The sequence below is a fragment of the Hippopotamus amphibius genome, chromosome 3 (genome assembly GCF_030028045.1).
Source record: "Hippopotamus amphibius kiboko isolate mHipAmp2 chromosome 3, mHipAmp2.hap2, whole genome shotgun sequence".
Classification (NCBI taxonomy): Eukaryota; Metazoa; Chordata; class Mammalia; order Artiodactyla; family Hippopotamidae; genus Hippopotamus; species Hippopotamus amphibius.
The window spans coordinates 64,439,577-64,462,950 of NC_080188.1; the positions used below are offsets into that span (position 1 = coordinate 64,439,577).

General features: G+C 38.4%; 1 protein-coding gene across 5 annotated transcripts in view; it reads left to right on the forward strand.

The window, feature by feature from the left end:
• The window catches only part of BMPR1B (bone morphogenetic protein receptor type 1B), a 417,039-nt gene that overhangs the window by 376,702 nt on the left and 16,963 nt on the right, over positions 1-23,374 (forward strand). For all 5 annotated transcript variants that reach the window (XM_057725929.1, XM_057725928.1, XM_057725927.1 and 2 more), the window contains 4 exons: positions 13,070-13,166; positions 14,093-14,231; positions 20,317-20,509; positions 21,306-21,603. In XM_057725929.1, the coding sequence (XP_057581912.1) occupies positions 13,070-13,166; positions 14,093-14,231; positions 20,317-20,509; positions 21,306-21,603 (727 nt within the window). The remainder of the gene's footprint in view (positions 1-13,069; positions 13,167-14,092; positions 14,232-20,316; positions 20,510-21,305; positions 21,604-23,374) is intronic.

Below are 23,374 nucleotides of genomic sequence, written 5' to 3' on the forward strand. Positions count from 1 at the left end.
TCTCCTTCTACTGAAAGACTGGAAATTGGTCTGAACAGGAAAGGTGGTGCAGAGAGGTTAGGAGAGCCTGGGCCAAGTAAAAGATGCCAAGAAGGGAAGCCAAAATTAGGCAAAGGTCATCTGTATGTGTGATAAAGGATTCCTGTTCCAGACCTCTAATCACAGGGCACAGGACTCGTTTTACATACCAGATCCATGCTTCACTAGATTGGGCTAGGCCTACCATGCACAACAGTGTGTATTGTGTGTGTGTTTGTAAAAAACGTGAGTCGGTAAGGATTGGTTTTAAGAACGATGCCTCTGTACCCATCTTGAGCTGCCCCGGGATGGACATATGAAGCAAGGCCAAGATGCTTAACCTTTAACAATTCTGGGCTTTTCCTCCTTGGCTTCCAGAGAGACCATTAGCGATGGCTTCTTTGTGGTTCCCAGAGCCAGTGTCCTGCCCTGCTGCAGCAGTGATTAGTATCATGGTAACTAAAGGAGAAAAGGGGGTTTCGTTTACATGCTGTGAGATCACTGCAAACCTACCTCACTGTGTTGTAACGGGGCAAATGCAATAGAACGCATTGGGTGATGTGTGTCTGATCCTGGGTTCTTGTCTCCCCCAATTGCTGCCCATCTCTAGTTATTGTATTTGTCCAGGCTTTGGAGGACTTCACAAGTAGCTGATTTGGTGATTGCTAGGTGGACTAGTTTGTGTAAATATAATGTGTTGGTCTTCTCCATGTTCTTTTGGGGCTTTATTGTTTACAAACTTCTTTTTATATTGAGAAAAATAGCCAAAGCATCTTTGACAAAAGGTTCTGCACCAGGCAAAAAGATCTGAAACATAAGCTTGGGAGCCCCTCTTCTTGAGGTGGGGGGGTCTTGAACCACACTTTCTTTTGTGTTCCCTTTCCCCTCTTTCCTATTTTGAACAAGATCTTCTGTCCTAAAAACTGGATTCCTACCCCCTCCTCTTTCCCCCTTTGTGCCACCCCCCACCCCCAAAATAGCCCATACACCTATACATTTAATTTGTGGGGTGTCTGTGATTAAATGATTTGTGCAAAAATCCTGAAGAGGCTAAGAACTCTATCCCTTGTTCCCAGTTTCCTGAGTCATGACCATTCCTTGATGTGATTCATGCCGAACAGACTGCTGTCTTTGGATGGATTAAAACCTACTTTAATCTCTAATCCTAGGGTAGAGAGAAACAATGAGGGGACCTTCCATGTAGAAAGTGGGGATGGGAGACCATGAAAGGAAAGATGAATGTATATCCAAGTCACTCAGGAACTTTTATGCAGGTGCAAGAAACTTATGTCAAAGTGGCCACAAGATTGTTTAATAGGAGACGGACGAATGTAACTCCATGTTTACTGCTAGAAACCAAAGCTTTGTGTGAAATCTTGAATTTATGGGGAGGGAGGGAGGGTAGAAAAGCATGTACCTGTCTGTTCTTTCCCTCATCCCTTCCCCTCATTCCTGACCTGCAGGAGACTGAGCCCCCCTTGGGCTTTGGCCACCCCATCTGGGCAGTGTTTGATGGTTGATTTTGTTGTGCCAGGTACTTCCTTTCCCATTTGCTGTCATTTTGTAACACACATGCTGACCCTTTTCCCCTCCCTTCCTTTTCCTTGGGAAAATACAATGAATAAAGACCTATTGGTACTGAAAAAAAAAAAAAAAAAAAAAGAACACAAAAGAGTTAGTTAGTGGCTCACTTTGAGGTGGGAGGATGTCAGAATAGCTTCGTAGAAGTGATACTTGAACAGACTTTAAGGATGAACAGAAGTTTGCCAAGTGGATAAGGCAGGAATAAAAAAATCTAAAACTTAAAATGGCTAACATAAGCCAAGAATTATGCTAATAACGGTTACATTAATTAAACCATTTGAGCCTCACAACTATCCTGTGGGGAACTTAGGCATATGATTCCCCATTTAAAGATGAGGAAATGGCAGCACAGAAAGGTTAATTCACTTTCCCAAGGTTGCACAGCCTGTGAGTGTCAGTGACTCTAAACAGAGGCAGTCTAGTAAGCGCAGAGGTTTAGTTTGTAACATTTAAGAAAGATTTGCAAAATACAAGCGTATGAAGCAGCATGGCTGGTTGGAGAAAGTCTCCTAATTCAGTTGCCTGCAGCCTCGCAGTTCAGAATGGGCCTGGGGATCAGCGGCAGAGGCATCCCTTGGAGCTCATTAGACATGCAGACTCTCAGGCCCCAGCCCACACCACCAAACCTGCATGTTTAATGATCCCCCAAGTGATTTACATGCACATTAAAGTTTGGGCAACACTTTTGGTAGAAAAAGACCTAAATGTGGATATAACTAGCACCACTGTGTCTCAGCACGTGAGTTCAACACCACCTTGTTCAAAGAGAATTCCACTAATGTCAAGTTTCTGGAAAATTCTAAATGTTTACGTTCGCTTTTTGTAGTTATTCCCTTGTGAATCAGTTGTGAAAAATAGGCGATCTGTAGACAACATTTTGAATAGCATTTTGAATAGCATCTTTAGTCAACACTGATGTGTTGGGAGTGGGGGCGGGAGGTGGGTGAGGCGTGCTGGAAGTGAAGGTAGATGTTCTAGAATCACTTCCCTCAAGGAGAAAAGGATTTTGTTTTGTTTTTTGTTTTTTTCACACCTGTATGTGGAAGTGATGTGTCCTAGCAGTAGCAGTAGGGTTTAGGAAAACTGACTCAAATGCTGCAGGGGCTGCAGTTCACATACTGTCCTGTAGATGGAGCTGGATTCTAGTTAGGACCAGGCGGGCAGGGAGGATTCTCTGATGTTGAGTCCTATGTATTTTAAAAACAGAGTCAGTCTCTAGAGAACTGAGTGAAAAGACTTTGAAAAGAAGGATAGTTAGGGTGGCTGGTGGATTATGCTGAGAATTATACAAGGTGATAGACTTGGGGGGAGTTTAGTGGCTTTAGGGTTTACTATTTTGAACTCTAAGGATCCCAGGTAGTGCCTGGGTGAGGTCTCTGCAGATTCCACCTTACCATTTTGGGCACAGTCATTTTGGGGTCCAGTAAAAGTCACTGCAGGCTGTGGTCTGGGTAGAGCTGCTGCCCTTTTTTTTTTTTTTCCCCCTCTACCATATACACATGGGTAGCATTTTTATTGACAGTGTACTATATATGTTTCCTGAGTATCAGTAATGCCTTGGTCAGAAACATTTGTGTTGCAGCCATACTGGATATATGTCTTCATGTAGTCATGCTGGAGATACGTGTGTTCGTGTTTTGGTATAAGCCCCCAAATAAAGAACAGAGATGTTGGAGAGACATGGAACCGTCTTATTCTGATATCTTTAACCTCAGCCGTTGTTTTTATACTTAGGACCAGCCCTAACTTTTGTGGAAGACTGGTAAATAAAATACTTTCTATTAACCAGACTTAACAGGTATATCTTCATAGTGATAGGGAACACCAGCTTGGCATGTAGAATGCTTGAACGACTTAGACGTATTCATTCAGCGTGGGAGTGGGAGTGGGCGTGGTTGGGGAGCGCCGTTCTCGGTTCTGTCTGGCACTGGGAGGGGCCTCGCGTGCGTGCAGCGGGACACCTGTTTTGAGTCTGTCTCCGCCTGCCGGTAGTGACACTATCAGCCAGGAAAGCCTGAAGCACTTACCTGGGCCCATACCACTGTGGCAGCCCCCACAGGCCTTTCTCCAACTGGAGCCAGTGTTGTGGCTAGACTGGCTCGCGTGGTTCGTATATAAAACACAGCTCAGCAACCACTGTCAGAGGAATTTGAAAGATGTCTTATGCACAGGAACCAGAGGGTGCACAGCACACCTGAGGGCCTCACAGCAGGGCCACAGGTATGGGGGGTGGGGACTTGGGGTTCTACCTCTATCGGGGTCAAAGGTGGCGTGCCTAGGGTTTCACAGTTTCACTCTTTTTTTTCTTATTAATTTATTGGCTGTGTTGGGTGTTGCTGCACGCGGGCTCTCTCTAGTTGCGGTGAATGGGGGCTACTCTTTATCGTGGTGCGCAGGCTTCTCATTGTGGTGGCTTCTCTTGTTGCAGAGCATGGGCTGTAGGCTCATGGGCTTCAGTAGTTGTGGCTCATGGGCTTAGTAGTTGTGGCTCGCAGGCTCCAGAGCGCAGGCTCAGTGGTTGTGGCACGCGGGCTTAGTTGCTCTGTGGCATGTGGGATCTTCCCAGGGCTCGAATCAATGTCCCCTGCATTAGCAGGCAGATTCTTAACCACCGTGCCACCGGGGAAGTCCCCACAGTATCACTCTTTATTGGCAAATTAATTTTGAAAATTGAGTTATAATTGACAAACATTATATTAGTTTCAGGTGTACAACATAATGACTCAATATTTGTGTATATTGCAAAAATCATCACAATAAGTCTAGCTAACATTTGTCACTATGCATGGTTACAAAAATATCGGCAAGTTTAGATCATAAGAGTGGGAATTAGGGCACGGGAAGGGAGAAATGGAATTATTCAAGCAGTCAGTTATCCAGGGAACTTCATGGGTGGAGTGGCCTGCTCTCTTATCTAGTTGTTTTACCAGTAGTTGTGTCATACAGCTGGCAATGTATTTATCTGAGATAGATGTCTTTGAAACAGATGCCTCAGTAATCAAAAGCTTAATGTCAGGCACCTACACTACAACACCCCAGACCTCTGGTTTATGCTGTGCCCACGTCTTGCCCAGCCACCGCTTGGCCATCTCTTGGTCCCCCCTTAGGCCTAGGGCAAGTACACCAGCCCCTTGGTCCACCCTCAGGAAGACAGGGGGCCCTCGCAGGTCCCAGACACAGGCCTGGGGCCATTTGGGTAGAAATCCAGACTTTGGGGCAATAACCAGTGTTTTACATGGAGAGCAGGATGGGACAAATTCTGGGAGGACACATCACCTGTGTTCTGCAGACCCACTGCTCAGTGGGAAGGGGCACGGTTGAAGGGAGCCAGAGCAGGACCCTCTAGAGCTAGAGCCCAGGCCAGTTTTCTGGCTAAGAGCAGTGGAAATCATCATCATCATCGTGATATTTGCTAACGTGAATGGAGCGCTTGCTTCCTGTGGCTCTTTCCTAAGTACTTTACGTATGCTGACTCATTTAATCCTCGTAACAGCCCAGTGGGGAAGGCACTATTATCATTATCCCCATTTCATAGACATGCAGCTGAGGAATAGTGAGGTCGATACCGTGAGAAGGTTACACAGCTAGAGTAACTGGAGATGGGAAATGGGCCTATGACCTCATCTCCCTGAATCTTCTATAAAAAGCCCCAAATGACGTTCTTAAAAAGAAACAAACAAACAACCAAAAAAACTTGTACATATCTAAGAGTTAGAAAACTCTAAGTAAATAGTGATTAGCCATGTCACAAAATAGTCAATAAACAATACGATTACTTTGAAGCCTTCTGTTTGTTATGTTTGCTTCGCACAATTAGGATTTTCTCCATTCTTAGAATATGGTGTTGGAAGGTTGCTCCCTCTCTCTCTTGCACACACACTGTCTCTCTCCCCTCCTCCTCCTCTTCCTTCTATATAACTTATCATTTATTAAGTCCCTCTTATGTATTCATTCTAGGCCAGTGGTTTTCAAACTTAGGTGCATCAGAATCGCCTGGGGGCTTGTTAAAACCCAGTTGCTGGCCTCCACCCAGAGTTTCTGGTTCAGTAGATCTGAGTGGACCCCAATAATTTGTCTTTCTAAGGAGTTTCCAGGTGATACTGATGATGTTGGTCCAGAGACCATATTTTGAGACCCCTGTAATGGGTGTTGCCTAGTAGCTTGTTGCATACTATTATAGTAGACTTACTATGAACCTATATGTCAAACTAGTATAAAGCAGACACTATGTTATTAAAAGATGAGAAGGCTAAAAAATCCAGCTCTCCATTTCTTTGTTGTTGTTGTCCTTTTTTCTTAATAATTGCTCTTCCAAAAAAGTTAAATGGTTTACCTTATCTCAAAACATCTGTATTACTAGGTGCTAAATAATAACAGGCTTAGGTGAGGTTCTGTTATTAGACATCAGAGAAGTACTAAGTATAGGGGTAAATACCTACAAATAAATTGGCTTATTAAAAATAAACAAGAACCCCGAGAATGCCCCAGAGGAGATGTGACACCAGTGGCGCTGAAGATCCAACTGCGTCTGCCCCAGAGAAGAGGTGAGGGGGCTCCACAGACAAAGTAAGGGTTGAGCTGCGTCTGGCGAGATGAATGGATCTCATCAGGAGGACAAGGATAAGAAGGGCATCCCAGGATGCAGGAGCAGCATGTCGGAGGCACAGAGGCATTAAAGGAAACAATGAAAAGTCTGGTGGGCTTAGGATTGGGACTTTTCATGGGGAGTAGGGAGCAGAGACAGGAGATGCTAGGATGGGCATTTAAGCTGGAGTCAGACTGGGAAGAGCCTTTATAGCAGAGCAAGGAGTTCACTTTTTACACTGTGTGTAATGGGGAGCCAAGGAAGGTCCAGAACAAGAAAGGGGCTACCGTCAGATTTAGCCCGTGAGAGAGACTGCCGCAAGGTGGAAGGCGGGAGGAGGGAGGAAACTGGGTGTCTCCCCGTCCATCTCTGCTTCCTGTAGCATCTCCTCTGCGGTCTCTAGAACTGCTCTAGCTCCTGCCCTGCAGTCCCCACTTCTAGATGCTGATAACAGCATCCCCTCCCTTGTGCGTCCAGCCCCCAGGCTGGCAGTGGACTGTGCGGCTGCTCATGTCTGGGTTTCCCCCTCAATCCTCTGCTTGGCTTTGCCTTCCTGGTTTTTTCTTCACCCATGTAACCAACTCCTTGCTGGGAAATTCTTTCTATTAAAATACTTACAGTGTTTCTGTTTTCCACTGGACCCTCACTGATACACAGTACTTTCATTTTATCAGGATATTATGAAGCCAGTTCTAGTTGTTTTACAAATGTTTTAGTGTAGTGAAGAAGCGTTTCTGCTATACTATGAAAAAAGAGCAAAATGCAGAACTATGATATTATTTCAACTATGTTTTCAAAATGAGATTTTTTTTAAAAGACCACTAAGGCAATGTTAAAATGTTAATAGTTGTCTTTGGTTTGGGAATAGAATGATTTTTTTCTTCAGCTTTTCCGTATGTTCACAATTTTCAACAATGATCGTATTTCAAAGTTTATTTTTTAAAGCTGTCATCTCCTGGCCTGAGTCTGACTGGGAACCAGGCACACAGCCCCTGCCCACCTGCTTCCCGAGCTGTCCACGCACAGGCTCAAAGGAGCCTCAGCCCCATCCCCCACCTTGTCTGGTCCTCCCTCGCACAGCCACTCCCCACTACGCAGAGCTGTGCAGTGAGAAGGACCTTCCCTCTGAGCATTAAAACCCTTCTTATTCTCCTGAAAAAATAAACAAGAAAACCTTTTCTACTGATTCAGAGTTTTTTCACTCTTTTTTCCCCCCAACTTAGATGTGTTTAGCAGGAAATTAGAGATATAAGATCACATCTAATAAATATTTATCAATATATATTTAGATCCTTGAAATTTTATTTGTCGTCCTCTGTTTCAAAAAAGAAGTTGAAAGGTGGCCAGAAAGCAGCAGAAATTCTTTTACGAATATTAGTTTTCTATTTGCTTTGCTTATTCTATTTCAGCACCAGCAAAGCAGAATACCCTGGGATAATATTCTTTCTCCTGAAGGAAGAAATATGAAAAGTAATTAGATCAAATGCAGCACCTTCATTATAAACAATAAAACATGATTCGGGAAGCCCAGTAACACTGCAGCTGGTGCTAAGAGGAGGGAGAGATGTCCGTTTTGATGGAGAGGCTTGTAGGGAGAAGTTGTGGTGCCCTGGTGTCTGGCTTCCTGCCTGAAGAATTAGTGATGAGGGGCACCGAGATGCTGGGAGGAATGATGTATGCCCAGACTCTCAGCATCACATGGTTTGACCAAGATATTGTGAGTAAAATGTTCTTTTGAAATGGCGTGTAGGCGAGAGAATTTGACGAGGTTTTTTCCCTCCTCCCAAATTACATATTATTACTTATTTTTGTTTAATTTTTTTTCAAATGAGTACTTAAGTGAAAGACTGGTGTTAAAATGAACAGAAGCCCTTGCTTTATTAAATGGAATCCTTTAATTTGGCTTTTACAAGAACAAATAAAGTTCATATAATTTTTGGAATAGGTACAGTTTGTGTTTTAAATATGGGAATTACTCATATATACTACATGTATACTTCATAGGAAATGTATCAGAAACAACTGTTTCTGTTTTGAAATAGGATAATTTCAATGTAGTTTAAGTAAAATTATAATACAGGATTTCCAGAGCTAAACTTTATCTTCTTATTTCTTTTCTTACTCAACTAAAAAATGTATTCTGAGCAGTTTATAGATTTGTTTAAAAATGCTGTTGCTTACCTTTGGTATTGTCAATTACAAATTAAACTCAATAGGTAACAGGTATTCAACCAGTGAAACATCTCCCTTATTCTCTACCACACAGATAGGTTGAGTATATACTAGCATCTAGAATGCAGAGGTGAGTTGCAGGATTTTCCTTTTGACACATGTCATGCTTGTGGCAGTAGAAACCAGTACATGAGTCTGAGCTGAATTCTTTGCCAAAGAATAGCTCTAACACTTCTTGAAATGTGCAGCTTCTAACTGTTTCGGAAATTCTGGTTAACTTTGTATTTGGGACAGATGAATGAAATTTATAAATAATTAGTCTTTTTTTTTCTCACTGAACACAATAATCTGGATATAACAATTCTGTCTTAACTTCCTTTGTTACCAGGAAATACAATGATAAATTTTTTTCTGTGGGAAAATAACAAGAATATTATGTCTTTGTTCTTATAGTGAATTTATTTCTAGATGTTACTGTAAGATGACATCCCAATATATGATGAAGGTAAATTACTTTACAGTATTATTTGTTGACTAAAATCCTCTGAGAAGAATATGCTTTTCAGGCACTTTGTGCCCTATTAATAGAAAGATGTCTCCAATTTATCTGTGATTTATAACATTGAGAGCGCATATAAAGATGTCTTTGGGCAATTGTATTTCCAAGATTCTTTCTAGCAATATGGTTTTTTCTTTTATTTCTTATTGCAGTTATGAGCCATCTTCTAGACTTTTAAAAATAGTCCTAGCAGTTTAAGCAGTTGCAAACCAGTTAATAATCCGAGAAGAGACAAGTCGTGACGGAAGGCTATTTTGTTGGGAAGCCACTGGTGATTCCTACTTGCCTCTCAGAGTGAACCAGACTTCCCTGGAGAGTTCTCTGTTCTCCTTCCCTGAGCAGCTGGAGTGACTGTCAGGTAGAAATCTGCTGGCCTGGAGAGAACTGTGGGCTCTGTTCTTTTCCTGATACGTATCTGGTCGTGTTTGCTTTCCAAGACCCTGGCAGTGACTTGAATGTTTACATTGTTAATGCTCTGAGCACAGGTAATGGCAGATTAAAACATGACAGGCAGGACCAAAGAAACAAAAGGTATATTGATAAGGCTCCCTATTCATGACTGAAGACAAGGAGGCAGTAGGGGATAGGGTTATTGAGGCAAAGAAAAGGAAAGTGGAAAGCTAATGCTAGCCTTTAAAAAAGGACTTGATGGTAAGGAAAAAAAAATCCCTTAGATTCTTTCTGGTCTCATTGCCCTCATAAATCAGAAATCTAATATGATGAGTAATAAACATACTGTTTTTAAGATTCACAGAGTAGTCTGCATTTATGTGAAACAGTGAAAATCAACAAGGCTGATAGTTTTTAGTAAAATTATATCACTTGAATGAAAAAGTATTCTCTATTCAAATACTGATAATATGTTGTGCTTATATAGTTAGTTCCTCTAGTTTTGATAGAGTATCCAGCATTCTCTTTGATTTTCTGCAAAATCAGACTTTTTGCTTTTGTGGTCCTTAAAATTGGAAATGGATTTTAAACTGTTTCCAATGACATGTGCACCTTGGTATTTGTATACCTGTGTGTGTCTAAACATTGTCAGTTGTTATCTCACTGGTGGAGGTATTGTGCTCATTTTGGGTTTATTGTTGACTTTGCCTGTAACTGAAAGGAGGATGGAGGAAAATTTACTAAGAAAATTCATTGTGTAAAATCTTAGCCTGCGTAATTTTAAGAGCTTACAAATTATTTTCAGGATTTCCTAAGCAGCACTTTTTGGAGAATGTGGTAATTATGTATGATTCCTATTGTTGTGAAAGCCTCTTTGGATGTGTTACTCTAGTAGATCACGGTCCTGAACTATTTTTCTCTGGTCAATTGGCAGGGTTTCTAAATTTAGTGTAACACTGCCTTTTAAAAAACGGTCTCTCGTTTAGTCTTTTCAGATGCACACAGACAACTTCCATTAATATTTTGCAAGTAGTATAGATCATAAGTAATTGTTAAACATATATTTTAGATGGATGAGTAAATCACAACATTAACCATCATAAGACTTGGACAAGAAATTAGTATAAAAATCTGTGGATTGTAGTTTATAATAAGAATCCAGACTTTCTCTGATATATTTCAAAGTAAATTTATTTTCCTTTCATATGTTCATGTTACTTTCCTGATTTTGATAATTGCATTAGCATTTGGTGAGAATGGTATTTTATGTTTCCTTGCTCTTGGGAGGCTCGCTCTGAAGTGCTTGTGGGTGGGGACACTATGCCTGTAACTTCAGATGACCCACAGATTATACATACATATAAATGAATAAGCGAATGTGAATACAAACACGTGTACACATACATATCTTTATATAGAGAGAGGGAGATAGGCGCACACATACGTACTGAGAGAGCAAGAGAATTATAAAGTAAATATGGTAAAATTTTTAAGATAAAAACTCTCTAAAGGGCATATTAGAGTCCTTTATCCTTACAGGTTTTCTATAAGACTGAAATTATTTCAAAATAATTAAGACATATGTTCACAGTGATGGTAAAAAAAAAAACTGTTGTAAGGGTATTTTGACAATATGTATGCGAAAACTTAAAATACATATCCTTCAAACTAATTTTTCCACTTCTTTGAATCTAGATTAAGAAAATAATCATTGGCATGTGCAGTGATGTGTGTAAGAATGTGCATCACAGAATTTTATGTATCACAGCAAAGTTGTAAGAAAATCTTCACAGTCTCCTAAATATACATCATCAGAAGACTGACTTTCCAGTTAGGATTTAGGATGTGTCTGTGTATATACTGTGTAATCTTCAAAACTCATGTTGCAGAAAAATTTTTATTGGTTTGAAAAATGTTTACAGTGTTATAAATGAAAACAGTCTAGTTACAAGGCAATTATAATGATTTTTCCCCAGTTTTTTATTTGTGGTGAAATACGTGTAACATAAAGTTTACCATCTTAATCACTTTTAAGTGTACAGTTCAGTGATACTAAATATGTTTATAATGTTGTACAACCATCACCACCATCCATCTCTATAGCTCTGTTCGTCTTGTAGAACCAAAACTCTTACCCATTAAATATTAACTTCCCCCAACCCCTGGGAACTACCATTCTTTTTGTCTTGATGATTTTGACGTCTCTAAGTATCTCATATAAGTGGAGTGTTTGTCTTTTTGTGACTGGCTTATTTCATTAGCACAGTGTCTTCAAGGTTCATTCATGTTGTAGTATATGTAAGAATCTCCTTCCTTTTTAAGGCTAAACCACATATATGTGTGTGTACACACACACACACACACAACATTTTGCTTATCCATTCATATGTCAGTGGACACTTGGGTTTCTTCCATGTTTTAGCTGTTGTGAGTAATATAGCCGTGGGCATGGGTATATATCATGCCTTTTTGTGAACTGTTTTGCTCATGAACTTTTTTTGTTCATTGAAATGATACTGGAAAGGCATACACTAAAATATTATTGGTAATTTTTGTAAGTAGTGACGTGGTGGCAATTTTATTTTAGTTGGTGCTTTTCAGTTTTTCTTCAGGGAACATATGATACTTTTGAATGAAAAAAAGAAAGTTACATTGAGTGGAATAAGGTCCCCAGCCAAAATGTTTAGGTAGCCATACAATTAAAAGTATACAGCACAGTCGGAGAACATCTTGTTTGTAGGTAACCAAAGTCATAAATTACAATACATGATACTTTTAAAAATTAAATAGCAGTAATTTCTCTCCCAAGGATGTATGGTACCCTTAATAAGAACGGTGCTAATTCTATTACTGTGTAAGTGCACCTGGTTTTTAGTCAGTTTCCTCAAAATATGTTTCAGAAACTACCTGCATATAAATCACCTGGGATGTTTGTTAAAAAAAATACTTTGAATAAAAATCTCTGGGGTTGAAGTGAGTAAATATGCATTTGTATAAAGCTCTACAGGTCATTCTTATATTTATGATTTTTGAGAAATCATGCCATAAGTATTATAAATCTTATTTGTCAAGAACTGGAGTTAAAACAGCATGAATACTATTTAATAATTTGTTCTTTAAAAGGATCACACAATAATTCTTTGAGTAGAACATACCCATTCTTTTAAAATAGCATGCCGTTTTATGAAAAATTCAGCTATGTATTTTTGAAGGGCATCTTTGTTTAAAGTAACGCACATCATGTATTCTATTTATTTGGCAATATTTGAGGAATTCTGTTCCTTTGTATCCATCATAGGATTACTTGATTTTTTATGTACAATAAATATAAATTCTTTTTTTTAATCCAAATTCATGGTATAGAGTGCTCCAGAAATCACATGAGAAAAGCCTGTAAACCCATCAGCTGGATCTCAAATAAAGATGAACTACCTGCTTATATTTTAGGGATATTGATCCATCTATATTTATTTATATTCTGTGCTTTTATCCTGTGTCAAGCCTGTTCCTTCCAGAGAGGAAGAAATGCATACTCTTGAAATGAGTGCCTTGATGAAGAATGATTCATATTACTCAGACTTATTTAATTTTGATAGTGTATATATATATATATATATTTCTTATCAATTAGCAGATTAAAAGGACCTCTCACATCTTGCATGTGGAGCTTAGCAAGTACTTTTAGGAAAGAGTTGCTTCCTAATTTTTAAATGAAAATAATCTCTGTATTGTGGCTCTCTTTACTTTCTTTTTAATTTCAGATTTTGTTGATGGATCTATACACCACAAGGCCTTACTTATATCTGTGACTGTCTGTAGTCTGCTCTTGGTCCTTATCATTTTATTCTGTTACTTCAGGTAAGTTTCTAACATGCAGGTATAGAATTTTGAGTTTATAACATCATACTTATACTCTTCTACCTGTTGACATTTTTAACCACAGCTTTCCTTGACCTAATTAAATCTTAGCTTTCACTGATAATATCAGTTACTATTGATAAATATTTGTCTTAAATGAAGCTATTAATAGATACCTATCTCATTTCCGTTTCAGATATCAAAACCACCCAGAAAAATTTCATCCCTAGGAAATTTATGGTAGCTAGGAAATTCAGCAACTAGTTGCTGCTGAGGTTTGATTCAAAGCAGAGCCATGACCATGGTGAACTTAGATCAGTTACCTAAGAACTCATTTTCTAGTTTGTGAACTATCAGGGACCCTTAAGGTATTATCACTGGCCTTTTTTTAATACTTACGTAGGTTACTCTTCTACAAATAGGAGTTTGATTCACATAACATCATTTCTAATTGAAGACATAATCATTGACAAAAGCTTTTAGAGTTTCAATTTATTTATATTATTGCTTTATTCATTGCCTTAGATGAGAAAGTTGTACTGTCTTTTGTAAACCAGAGATTTGCATCCTTAGTTAATTAAGGACCTTATAAGAAATGATTTTAGGGAATGAATATTGGAACTGTATAGAAACGTTATTGGAATGTAGGCTGCTTGGATATATGCAATTGAAAGAAATAGAGAAGAAAAATTATAGATGGTTATGACTAAGTAAAAAAATGTAGTTTACTTTAAAAAAATAGGTTAGAAGAATAATTAGGATTTTGTGTTTTGGAAATCATAACTAAGGGTAATAAATACTGAGCATCTAATCTTGTATTTATGTGCAAAGATAAAACCTGCTGTGGTTACTGTTTCATCTACATGTTTTGCCGCTATCATTGCAATCCAGTATCTAACATTATGTTCTTTTTTGTGTTTCCTCAGGTATAAAAGACAAGAAACCAGACCCCGGTACAGCATTGGGTTAGAACAGGACGAAACTTACATTCCTCCTGGAGAATCCCTGAGAGACTTAATTGAGCAGTCTCAGAGCTCAGGAAGCGGATCAGGCCTCCCTCTGCTGGTATGAGAAGAACATACCTTGAATTTAAAGGAAGTGTCTTCTGAGAGGAAATGTCAATAACTGCCAGGTTTCGTTTTACTGAAACAGATAGGGCAGTGGACAAAGAGAAAGCTCTCTGCAGTCAGTCAGACATCAGATCTCAGATACAGGGTTTCCTGATAACATTTTGACATATTGGGGGTGAGGTCATTGTTTTTTAATGTAAGTGTATGGTTACAATCCAGACCCTCAGACGTTCTGATAAAGAAGAGATTAGAAAACATTCAACATGGGAACATCTTCCCTCTGTTTTCAGTGAGGATAACGTTACTGCACGTTGGCCTCGCTTTTGAAGCCAAAAGTATGACAACCAACTGGGACCTGAGTCCTTTTACAAGGGAAGAAGACTGCATCTCAGCTGGAGGGTTTATGTTTCAGGGTGAAGCTCTGGCTTTTCCATTCAGGAGAGTTTTAATTTTCTGATGGTCAACACTGCCAACTTGGAAGAAAATATATACCAAATCCAAGGCACTTGCTTTAATGAGAAAAGCATTTGGTTACTTTATGGACCATGCAAAAAGATTGTTGGGATTCGGAATGGAAATAACAATTTTAATGAGATATTTTCCTTTATAAACTTTTAAGATTGATTTTCCTAATCTTTATTGTCTGGTTCTGACTGTGGATATCTTGTTTACGTGATTCTTTTGGTGACCTTTTATTTAGTACTGAAAGTAACTTCAAAAAAAAATCTCAAGCCGAGAATTTTTTTTATAACTTTTTTTTTTAACATACAAAAAGCTGTATACATTTATAATTTGAAGAGTTTGGAGATGAGTATACAGCCATGAAGCCGTCACCTCCAAAGGTTTCCTCCTGCCCCATTCATCCATTTATTATTATTATTATTTTATGATAAGAACACAAGATCTAATCTCTTAGCAAATTTTTAAAAATACAGCACACATATAATAGAGGTGTTAGCTAACACTACTGTGATAATCATATTGCAATATATAAATATATCAACATGTATACCTTAAACTTACAAAATGTTATATGTCAATTATATCTAACTAAAAGTTAATGTCAGCTTTTAGCTCTAAACTAAGAAAAAAGTATACAGTACACTATTGTTAACTGCGGACACTGTGCTATACAGTAGATCTCTAGGACTTATTCATCTTGCATAACTGAAACTCTGTATTCTTCAACTAATACCTCCCCTGGAGGTAATAAACCAGACAGAAAACCACTTGTGAAGTAGTCATTATGACCAAACCAGTGCTACTTAGGATGTAAAATTTTCTTTTAATGTAAAAGTTCTTATCAAATTGTTTGACTTTTCACTTTTAGAATTTAACTCATATATAGCAAATACCATTCTTATATTTAAAAATCTGTTTTATTATACTTTTCAAGTACAAGTATTAAAATCCCTTTTGATATTAATCAGATACTTATGCTCTTAGAATTGAAAATACCTGTTTTCCTCCTTCTCGCCCATCTTTCTCATTCCTGTGACTTTCTCTCTCTCAAATCTTTGACCTTATTAACTGTCTTACTTTCTTGGATAACACATTCTAATATCCAGTAGTGGTTATGGGTCGTCTTTCTTAGCTTGGTGAGCACGACATCCCTCTCCTCCCACCTCTTCCCCACTTGCTTCTTGAGCTCTGGCATCAGCCTTGAGTAATTGTTTCAAAAATACAGTGTTTTTAAAATCCGTGTCTTTTCAAATGTAAGGTGTTTCTGGAGAGTTCCTCAGACTGGCCCAAGGCCCACCGCATGTTTTATCTCTGTGACAAATTAGCCCAGACCGAGCCAGTCTATTTAGCTTCTGTCATAACAGTTTGCTTGTTGTACCAATATAGCAGTTTAAAATAACACTGTAATTGGTGTTAGTGTACCTGTGTCTTTAGGTAGACTCTCATCTTTTTGGGGTGGAGGCTGCATTTTTTCGCTTTGTATCCTTAGTAGCACACCTGAGTGATTAAAGAAGCTGCCCAATAATTTGTTTGAAAAAACTTTCCACTCCCAACTTTTAACGTATGTGAAAATACTATCTTATTTCTGTAATCTAGACACCAAAACCGGCAGCATTTGGCTATTAACCATATAATGGTTAAGAGCAGCCAGATTGTCAGGGTTGCAGTCCTGGCCTTTAAAGCATGATCTCATTTAATCCTCATAGCAACTGTGAGGTAGTGCTGGAAATGTATCCCTATATCACACATCAGGGACACAGGCCCCTTGGGTCAACCGGCTAATATGTGGAGAAGCCAGGATTCAGACCCAGACGATCTGCCTCTAGAATCTGTGCTCTTGCTGTTTGTGAACCAAATGTTAGTTAAATAAAACAAAGAACTGCATTTGATAGCAACAGGATGGGAAGAAGGATCTTGTCAAACTCAGCTGAGTGAGGGAAAAGTCTTGGTATTACAGATTTAAGATCCTGTTTTAAGATTTGGTTTTTAAGATAAACAATGCAGAAATGTCCAGTAGTCTCTCTACATATTATGTGAGCGAGTATCTCACCTTAATTCCAATATGTTGTTTATTTCATTAACGTAAAGGAAAAGTTCGTACCTTGTGTATAAACATACTTGGACCTAATATTTACCGAGTGACTTTGTATATGAATCCTTTAGGGGAGGATTATCACAGGATGGTTGTGAGAATTAAGATAGTGGGTGTTTGCCTGCCATGTATATATAAATATACATGTAAACATACCTGTTACATTTAATATTGGGTTAGCCAAAAAGTTCGTTTGGGTTTCCCATAACATCTTACAGAAAAACCCAAACGAACTTGTTGGCCAACCCATACATACACTGTATACATTCAAGAAATAGGAGCATTATTAATATTTATTTAAACCCTATTTATCTGACCTTGTAAAGGAACAAAAGGTGAAGTAAATTGTCTAACTGACGAAGCGAGAGAGTAGCACAGACATATATATACTACCAACTGTAAAATAGTCAGTGGGAAGTTGTTGTATAACAAAGGGAGTCCAACTCGAGGATGGAAGATGCCTTTGAGGACTGGGGCGGGGAGGGTGGGGGGGCCTTGGGGGGGCGTCAAGGAAGGGAGGGAAGATGGGGATATGTGTATAAAAACGGATGACTGAACCTGGTGTACCCCCCCAAAAAATAAATAAATAAAAATAAAAAAAAATAAAAAAAAATAAAATAAATAAAATAAATAAATTGTCTAACTGAACATTACACCTCTCAGTTGAGGAATCTTTTGTGGAAAATCTTTCCAATATGTATCATTAATACAGCCCTACTAAGCAAATTATTTTAAACAGTATATTTGTATGTAGGGGTGTGTGTTTTGTTAATTCAGGGACATGTAGAGAGCACAGAGCATTACTTGCAAATGCATGGTTTTTAGTGTCAGTTGTGCACGTGGGCTTAACCGTTAGACACTATCAGATAGCTGATCACTAGATAAGAGGACATTTCTGAAATAGTGATAACTCCCTGTAATCCTTATACAGCTAGTTGTACCCATTTTATATGAAATAATTCTTTTCCTTTTGGAATCACAATTATAGTGATTATTTTTTATTTATACAATCTAACTTTCAAAATTGATATCTAAGAATATAATACAGAAGGAAAGTTTAAGTACAGAAAGACCTGAAACATCAGCTAAATCAAATTAAAAACTCAAGTAAATAGCATAATTAAAACATTTTTCAAATTATATTTTCAGATCCATAGATGTTATAATAAATCTCAGAATATAAGTATATTTAAAATTTCTGAATATAATTTAGTGAGACTTTTTATCTTTGAGATGAGTTGTTCCTGTTCTTGTGAGCATTGCCAGTTCCAACTGCACTTTCATTAAATTAATTATATATTTTATCATTAGAGAAGAAGTGGATGTAAAACCGTTTATGTTAGGAAATGTTCTGTAGATTTGCATAAGCAGTGCTTTGTAACATCTATCAATTAGTAATATTTCTTTAATAAATGTAGGAAGTCTCCTCTCAAGTCAGTAATTTAACTGCCTATGGATTTGGCTCTAGACTGCTCAGGGCTCTTGACGCTTCGGTCCCCTTATTTGGGAGTGGAAATGTACTGAAGGTTTCCTCACAGAGACTTTTCGACTCTTGAAGGGAGGAGGCTGCTCTGCACATATACTTGATCCCTCATTTCCTTCAGGCTGAATGGCTTAATGGCATGTCAGCAATGCTTTTATTTTTTAATTCTTCTTTTAGAGGAGGAGAAAAAAGGACTTTATCTTGTGCCCAAAAGCTTTCAATCTGATATTAGTGCTGGTAATGGTTCTGGCAATGGATAGCATTACCTCTTGAATTGATAAAATCATCCATTATGCAAAAACAGAACCGATCCCAGTTGGTAGACATCTGTGGTAGGCAGAGTACTAGCCCCTCAAAATGTCCATGTCCTAATCCCTGGAATCTCTTATTTTACATGGCAAAGGGGAGTTAAGGTTGCTCATCAGCTGACCTTGACATGAGATTATTCCATATTATCTGGGTGGACTCAGTGTAATGACATGGTCCTTAAAAGTGCAAATACAGAAAGAAACACTTTGGGTTTACCTGATGCAAAGCATGTCTCTGTGAAGAGAACATCCCAATTTTCTGACCAGATCTTATGAGAGTTCCATGTTTGATTCTTTATATATGTCTCCCAAATTATGTAAATGGTCACCAATACTTAGCCCTTCAATCATGGAGTTCTTAAAACATTTAAGCACAGATAGAATGAAGATCATATATAAAGAGACATTTAACCTTTATGCTGTTTAACTCTCATATTTTCCTTCTCTTTGTCTCTGTTGCACTCTCTATAATGCTTCAGAGCTCTCTCATAGCTTAACTTTCTCACCAGCTCTAACTGGCTGTTTTACCTCTCCATTTTACATTTTTGGTGTGATGACTCTTCCGCCTCAAAGTATAGTTTTCAACAATTTCTTACTGCTTGCTTACATTTAATTCTGTCTCCTGTTTCTTCACACATCTCCTGTAGTGTTCTTGGCATTCTGTACCTGAAAATTCAGCATCTGTAACTTGAAGGGGTTAAATCTGCCCGGATTGTTTCTCCTGCCTCTCATTTGCAGTGGCTGTTTCCTTTTGTTCTAAGTCTTTTATTCTGTGGGATCTTCTCTTTCTCTCTCCTTTCTTTCTCTCCCTCCATTTTCTTTCCTTTCTTCCACCCCTCCATCCCCCCCGAACCTGGGGATTTCCTTTATTTCCTTGTGAGCCCAACAATGCATTACAGTTTTTTGTTTCTTATATTTTATCTGTGATCAAGTTGCATGGTGGCAGGAGCTCCTTCAGAGTATCTAGTATATCATCATAGTGGTGGAGTGAAACGTATTCTGCAAATGATTTCCTCAAAAGAGGATTGGTATTTGTTTTTTACTGGGAGCCGTGGTGATGGTGTGCTACCAACCTAGGGCAAATTTGGTACCATTCAGTGGTTCCAGCTTAATGCTAAAGCCCAGGGTTCAGTTTCTCTAATTTTTAAGGAGTCAAAGTTCATATTCTAGATCTCAGTGCTGTGTTATTCTTCGCCTGGGCAGCAACCTGGCTTTTGTATATGCTGAATGCTTATTTATCCTTGCTCTGCTCTTAACTCTTTCCTTCCTGTTTTTCTCCCTCCACCCCTCCCTGCTCAGAGATTTCCTTTTTTCCTACATGTGCCCAACAGTGCTTTACATTTTTGTTTTGTTGTATTTTATCCAAGCATATAGTGTCATGATTCCCTTCAGAGTATCTATTATCCCACTATAGTGGTGGAAGTGAAAAGTATTCTATTCTGACAATTACTGTGAACCCATTCAGGTTTTTTCTCTGTGAAAATAATAATAGGTAGAATGAAATAGTTAATAATTTGGAAGCAGTACTTCAAACACCCAGAATCCACATTCAATCTCAAATACATTTAAAAGAGGATAGCATAAATTAATAAATACAAATAACCTGTCTATATAAAGAAAAACTACTGGCTAAGTATATTTTACATGCAATTGTTTCTTCTCTGGAGGAAAAAAAAAGATTAAACAAATCTGTAGTGCTGTGAATACATTAACAGTGTGTTTTGGGATTTAACAGGTCCAGAGGACGATAGCTAAGCAGATTCAGATGGTGAAACAGATTGGAAAAGGTCGCTATGGGGAAGTTTGGATGGGAAAGTGGCGTGGCGAAAAGGTAGCTGTGAAAGTGTTCTTCACCACAGAGGAAGCCAGCTGGTTCCGAGAGACAGAAATATATCAGACAGTGTTGATGAGGCATGAAAACATTTTGGGTGAGTAAAAGTCTATATAGCAGTGTTCAGGGTTTCCTAGCTTTCCTCTCTTTTTCTGTTAACATCTGTGTGTTAACTCATCTGTCTAGACCCGTTATGAAATATATAGACATTTTCTTCTTGGCATGAGCCCAAGAATGTCATACGCTTCTAATGGGAGACCTCACAGGAGGAATGACTAAGGCACTTCTGTGAATGAATGGTGGGCTGGAAATGGAACATGCTCAAATAATTTTTTCTTCCGGGACAGGAAATGCAAATGCAATACCAGAATTTCTTAGGGTTTCTTAGGGATTTGAAGGAGCACATTTTTGTCTGAGTGCTGTGAAAAGTCATGGGAATTTTATCTGCAGCATTTATTTATATCCAGAGTTTATACTGAGAATTGATTTCCTTTTTATTTTCTCAAGTTAGAAATGATCTAGCTGGATTATTCAAGTAGAAAGAGGGTGAGCTCATCATGGAGTGTGTGCCTGTTTTGTAAACAGTGTCTTGCGTGTAACTCTAATACCATGAACTATTTACTGTTAACTTAGAGATAATTTAAATATCAACTACTGATTCGAAAGGGATCCTGTTTTCAGATACAAACTCTTAGTGCTTCTCCACTCCTGCTGTTTCGATTGCCTCTGATTGGTATTAGTGATTTAATACTGTCATAGGTACCATCAGGAAACTGAATGAAATGCCAAGCAAAAGACACCTGTGGCAAAGAATGATAGTTGAAAAAAATAATTATTCTGATAATATTCAGAAAACACATCGCTCCAACGCTTTTTGTCTTTTTCCCTTTTAGGGTTCATTGCTGCTGATATCAAAGGGACGGGGTCCTGGACCCAGTTGTACCTAATCACGGATTATCATGAAAATGGTTCTCTCTATGATTACCTGAAGTCCACCACCCTAGATGCTAAATCGATGCTGAAGTTAGCCTATTCTTCTGTCAGTGGCCTTTGTCACTTACACACTGAAATCTTTAGTACTCAAGGCAAACCAGCAATTGCCCATCGCGATCTTAAAAGTAAGAACATCCTGGTGAAAAAAAATGGAACTTGCTGTATAGCTGACCTGGGCTTGGCTGTTAAATTTATTAGGTTAGTATCAAATGTGAACGAATATACTTCTTATGGTTCTTTTCTATCACTTTTAATGGATGATACATTTTGTAGCTCAGAGCGTCTAGGATATTTAATGGAGGAGGAATTTTATTAATTTTCACTTTTCTGTGGAGGAAAAAAGAAGAAACATTTTCTTTGCAACAAATAAACCGTGTTTGGGTCAGTCCTGCTGTTTCTAAGCTCACCAGTGACCTGGCTTCAAGACTGTTCTTGTAGGTTTGAGCTGTCCTGAAGCTGTTTAGAAAAGAGGTAGCTAATGTCTGGGATTATGTGGTCAGAATTCTGCATAACATTTATAAGTAGGAAAAGGTTTCAAGAAAGAGCTCCAGAGTATATAGTGATAAAGGTGATTTTTAAATGATATAATGATAACTTGCATAGATATTCTGTGAGAAATGTTAAAAACTAATAAGCAACACACAGGCAGTGTGGGGAGTAGGAATTCACCATGGTTGGGGCTCTATTTTGTGCACCTTCGCTCTATTCATAGCCGCTCCTTTGATCTTGTGGGTGATTTAATTAGAAGAAATGGTTTTTTTGCTTTGAAAACAAAACAAAGTGAGTTTGCAAATCACATGAATAGAGTGATCATCATATACCTACCTTTTGGAAAGGTCTGTTTAGGCTTAGCCTTTCTTAAATTGTTGGACCCTTTTATAGATTTCTTTTTTTTCCAAAAAAGATGGTAGAATATGGAGAAGGGCACAAAGGAAAAGCTATGGCAAAGAATAAAACTCACGAGAAAGGAATAATGGATTGGTATTTTCACCCAGAAATGAAGACTGAGGGATGATAAAATAATAGGTCCCAACTATATGAAGGTCTTCACCATTTAGAGGATGGCAAATTGACGTTCTCAGTTTTTAAAAGCAAAGCAGGAGGAAATGCTTCGGACTGTAGATTGAAGTTAGAAATATGAACTGCCGGCCAATGAAGATTATTAAATTCTCTCTCTTCTGAATTATTTTTTTCTGACCTGCAACCTTTTTCAAGTCTCCTCTACCAAAAACATTTCCCCACGATGCTTCTCAAATTACCAGTCTTTCTCCTTTCCTCTCCTGTTAAATTTCTTGAGAGTTCCAAAGAGCAACCTGCTTTCACAGTCTGGTAATTCATGATATTTTGCAGTTTGGCTTCTGCTCCGTTCTCTCCTGAAACTCCTTTGCTGAAGGATAATGTTGATTTTTGTCACCAGAAGCCTTTCTTCCTGTCATCCCACTCTCCGCAGTGGCCACACCTTCCTTCCGCCTGTGTTCCTGATGTACCTTTAGTCCAGATTCTCCTCCTTTCTCTCTATGGGTTCTGCTCTCTGTTTCTTAAATATTTTCTTACTTCTCAATTTCCTGCTGCATGTGCTTTTCCTTCCTAGTACCCGCTTTTGGTCTACCCATTAAAAAATGTGAGGTGCCTGGCATTTCCTTTGTTCCATAAGTTTGTGATTTGCTCAGTGGAATAAATTCTGTCTCCATGATATTCTCACTGGAAGTGGGCCAGTTTGGGTCTTCCATGCCATTTTTCTAGATTCTGGAGTAAAGCATTTTGTAGTTATTTCCTCTTTCCAATTATTTTCTACATGCTGCTGCCAGATTTATTTTCTTGAAGCATAATTTTGCACATCATCATAATTTTGTCGTTTCCTATGGCTTTGGGTTAAAACGTAGTGTCTGTTCTGAACACTTTATACTTTCTCACAACTTCATGTGTTTTTAACGCACTTTTATCTTTATCTGAATACCCAACATCCCCT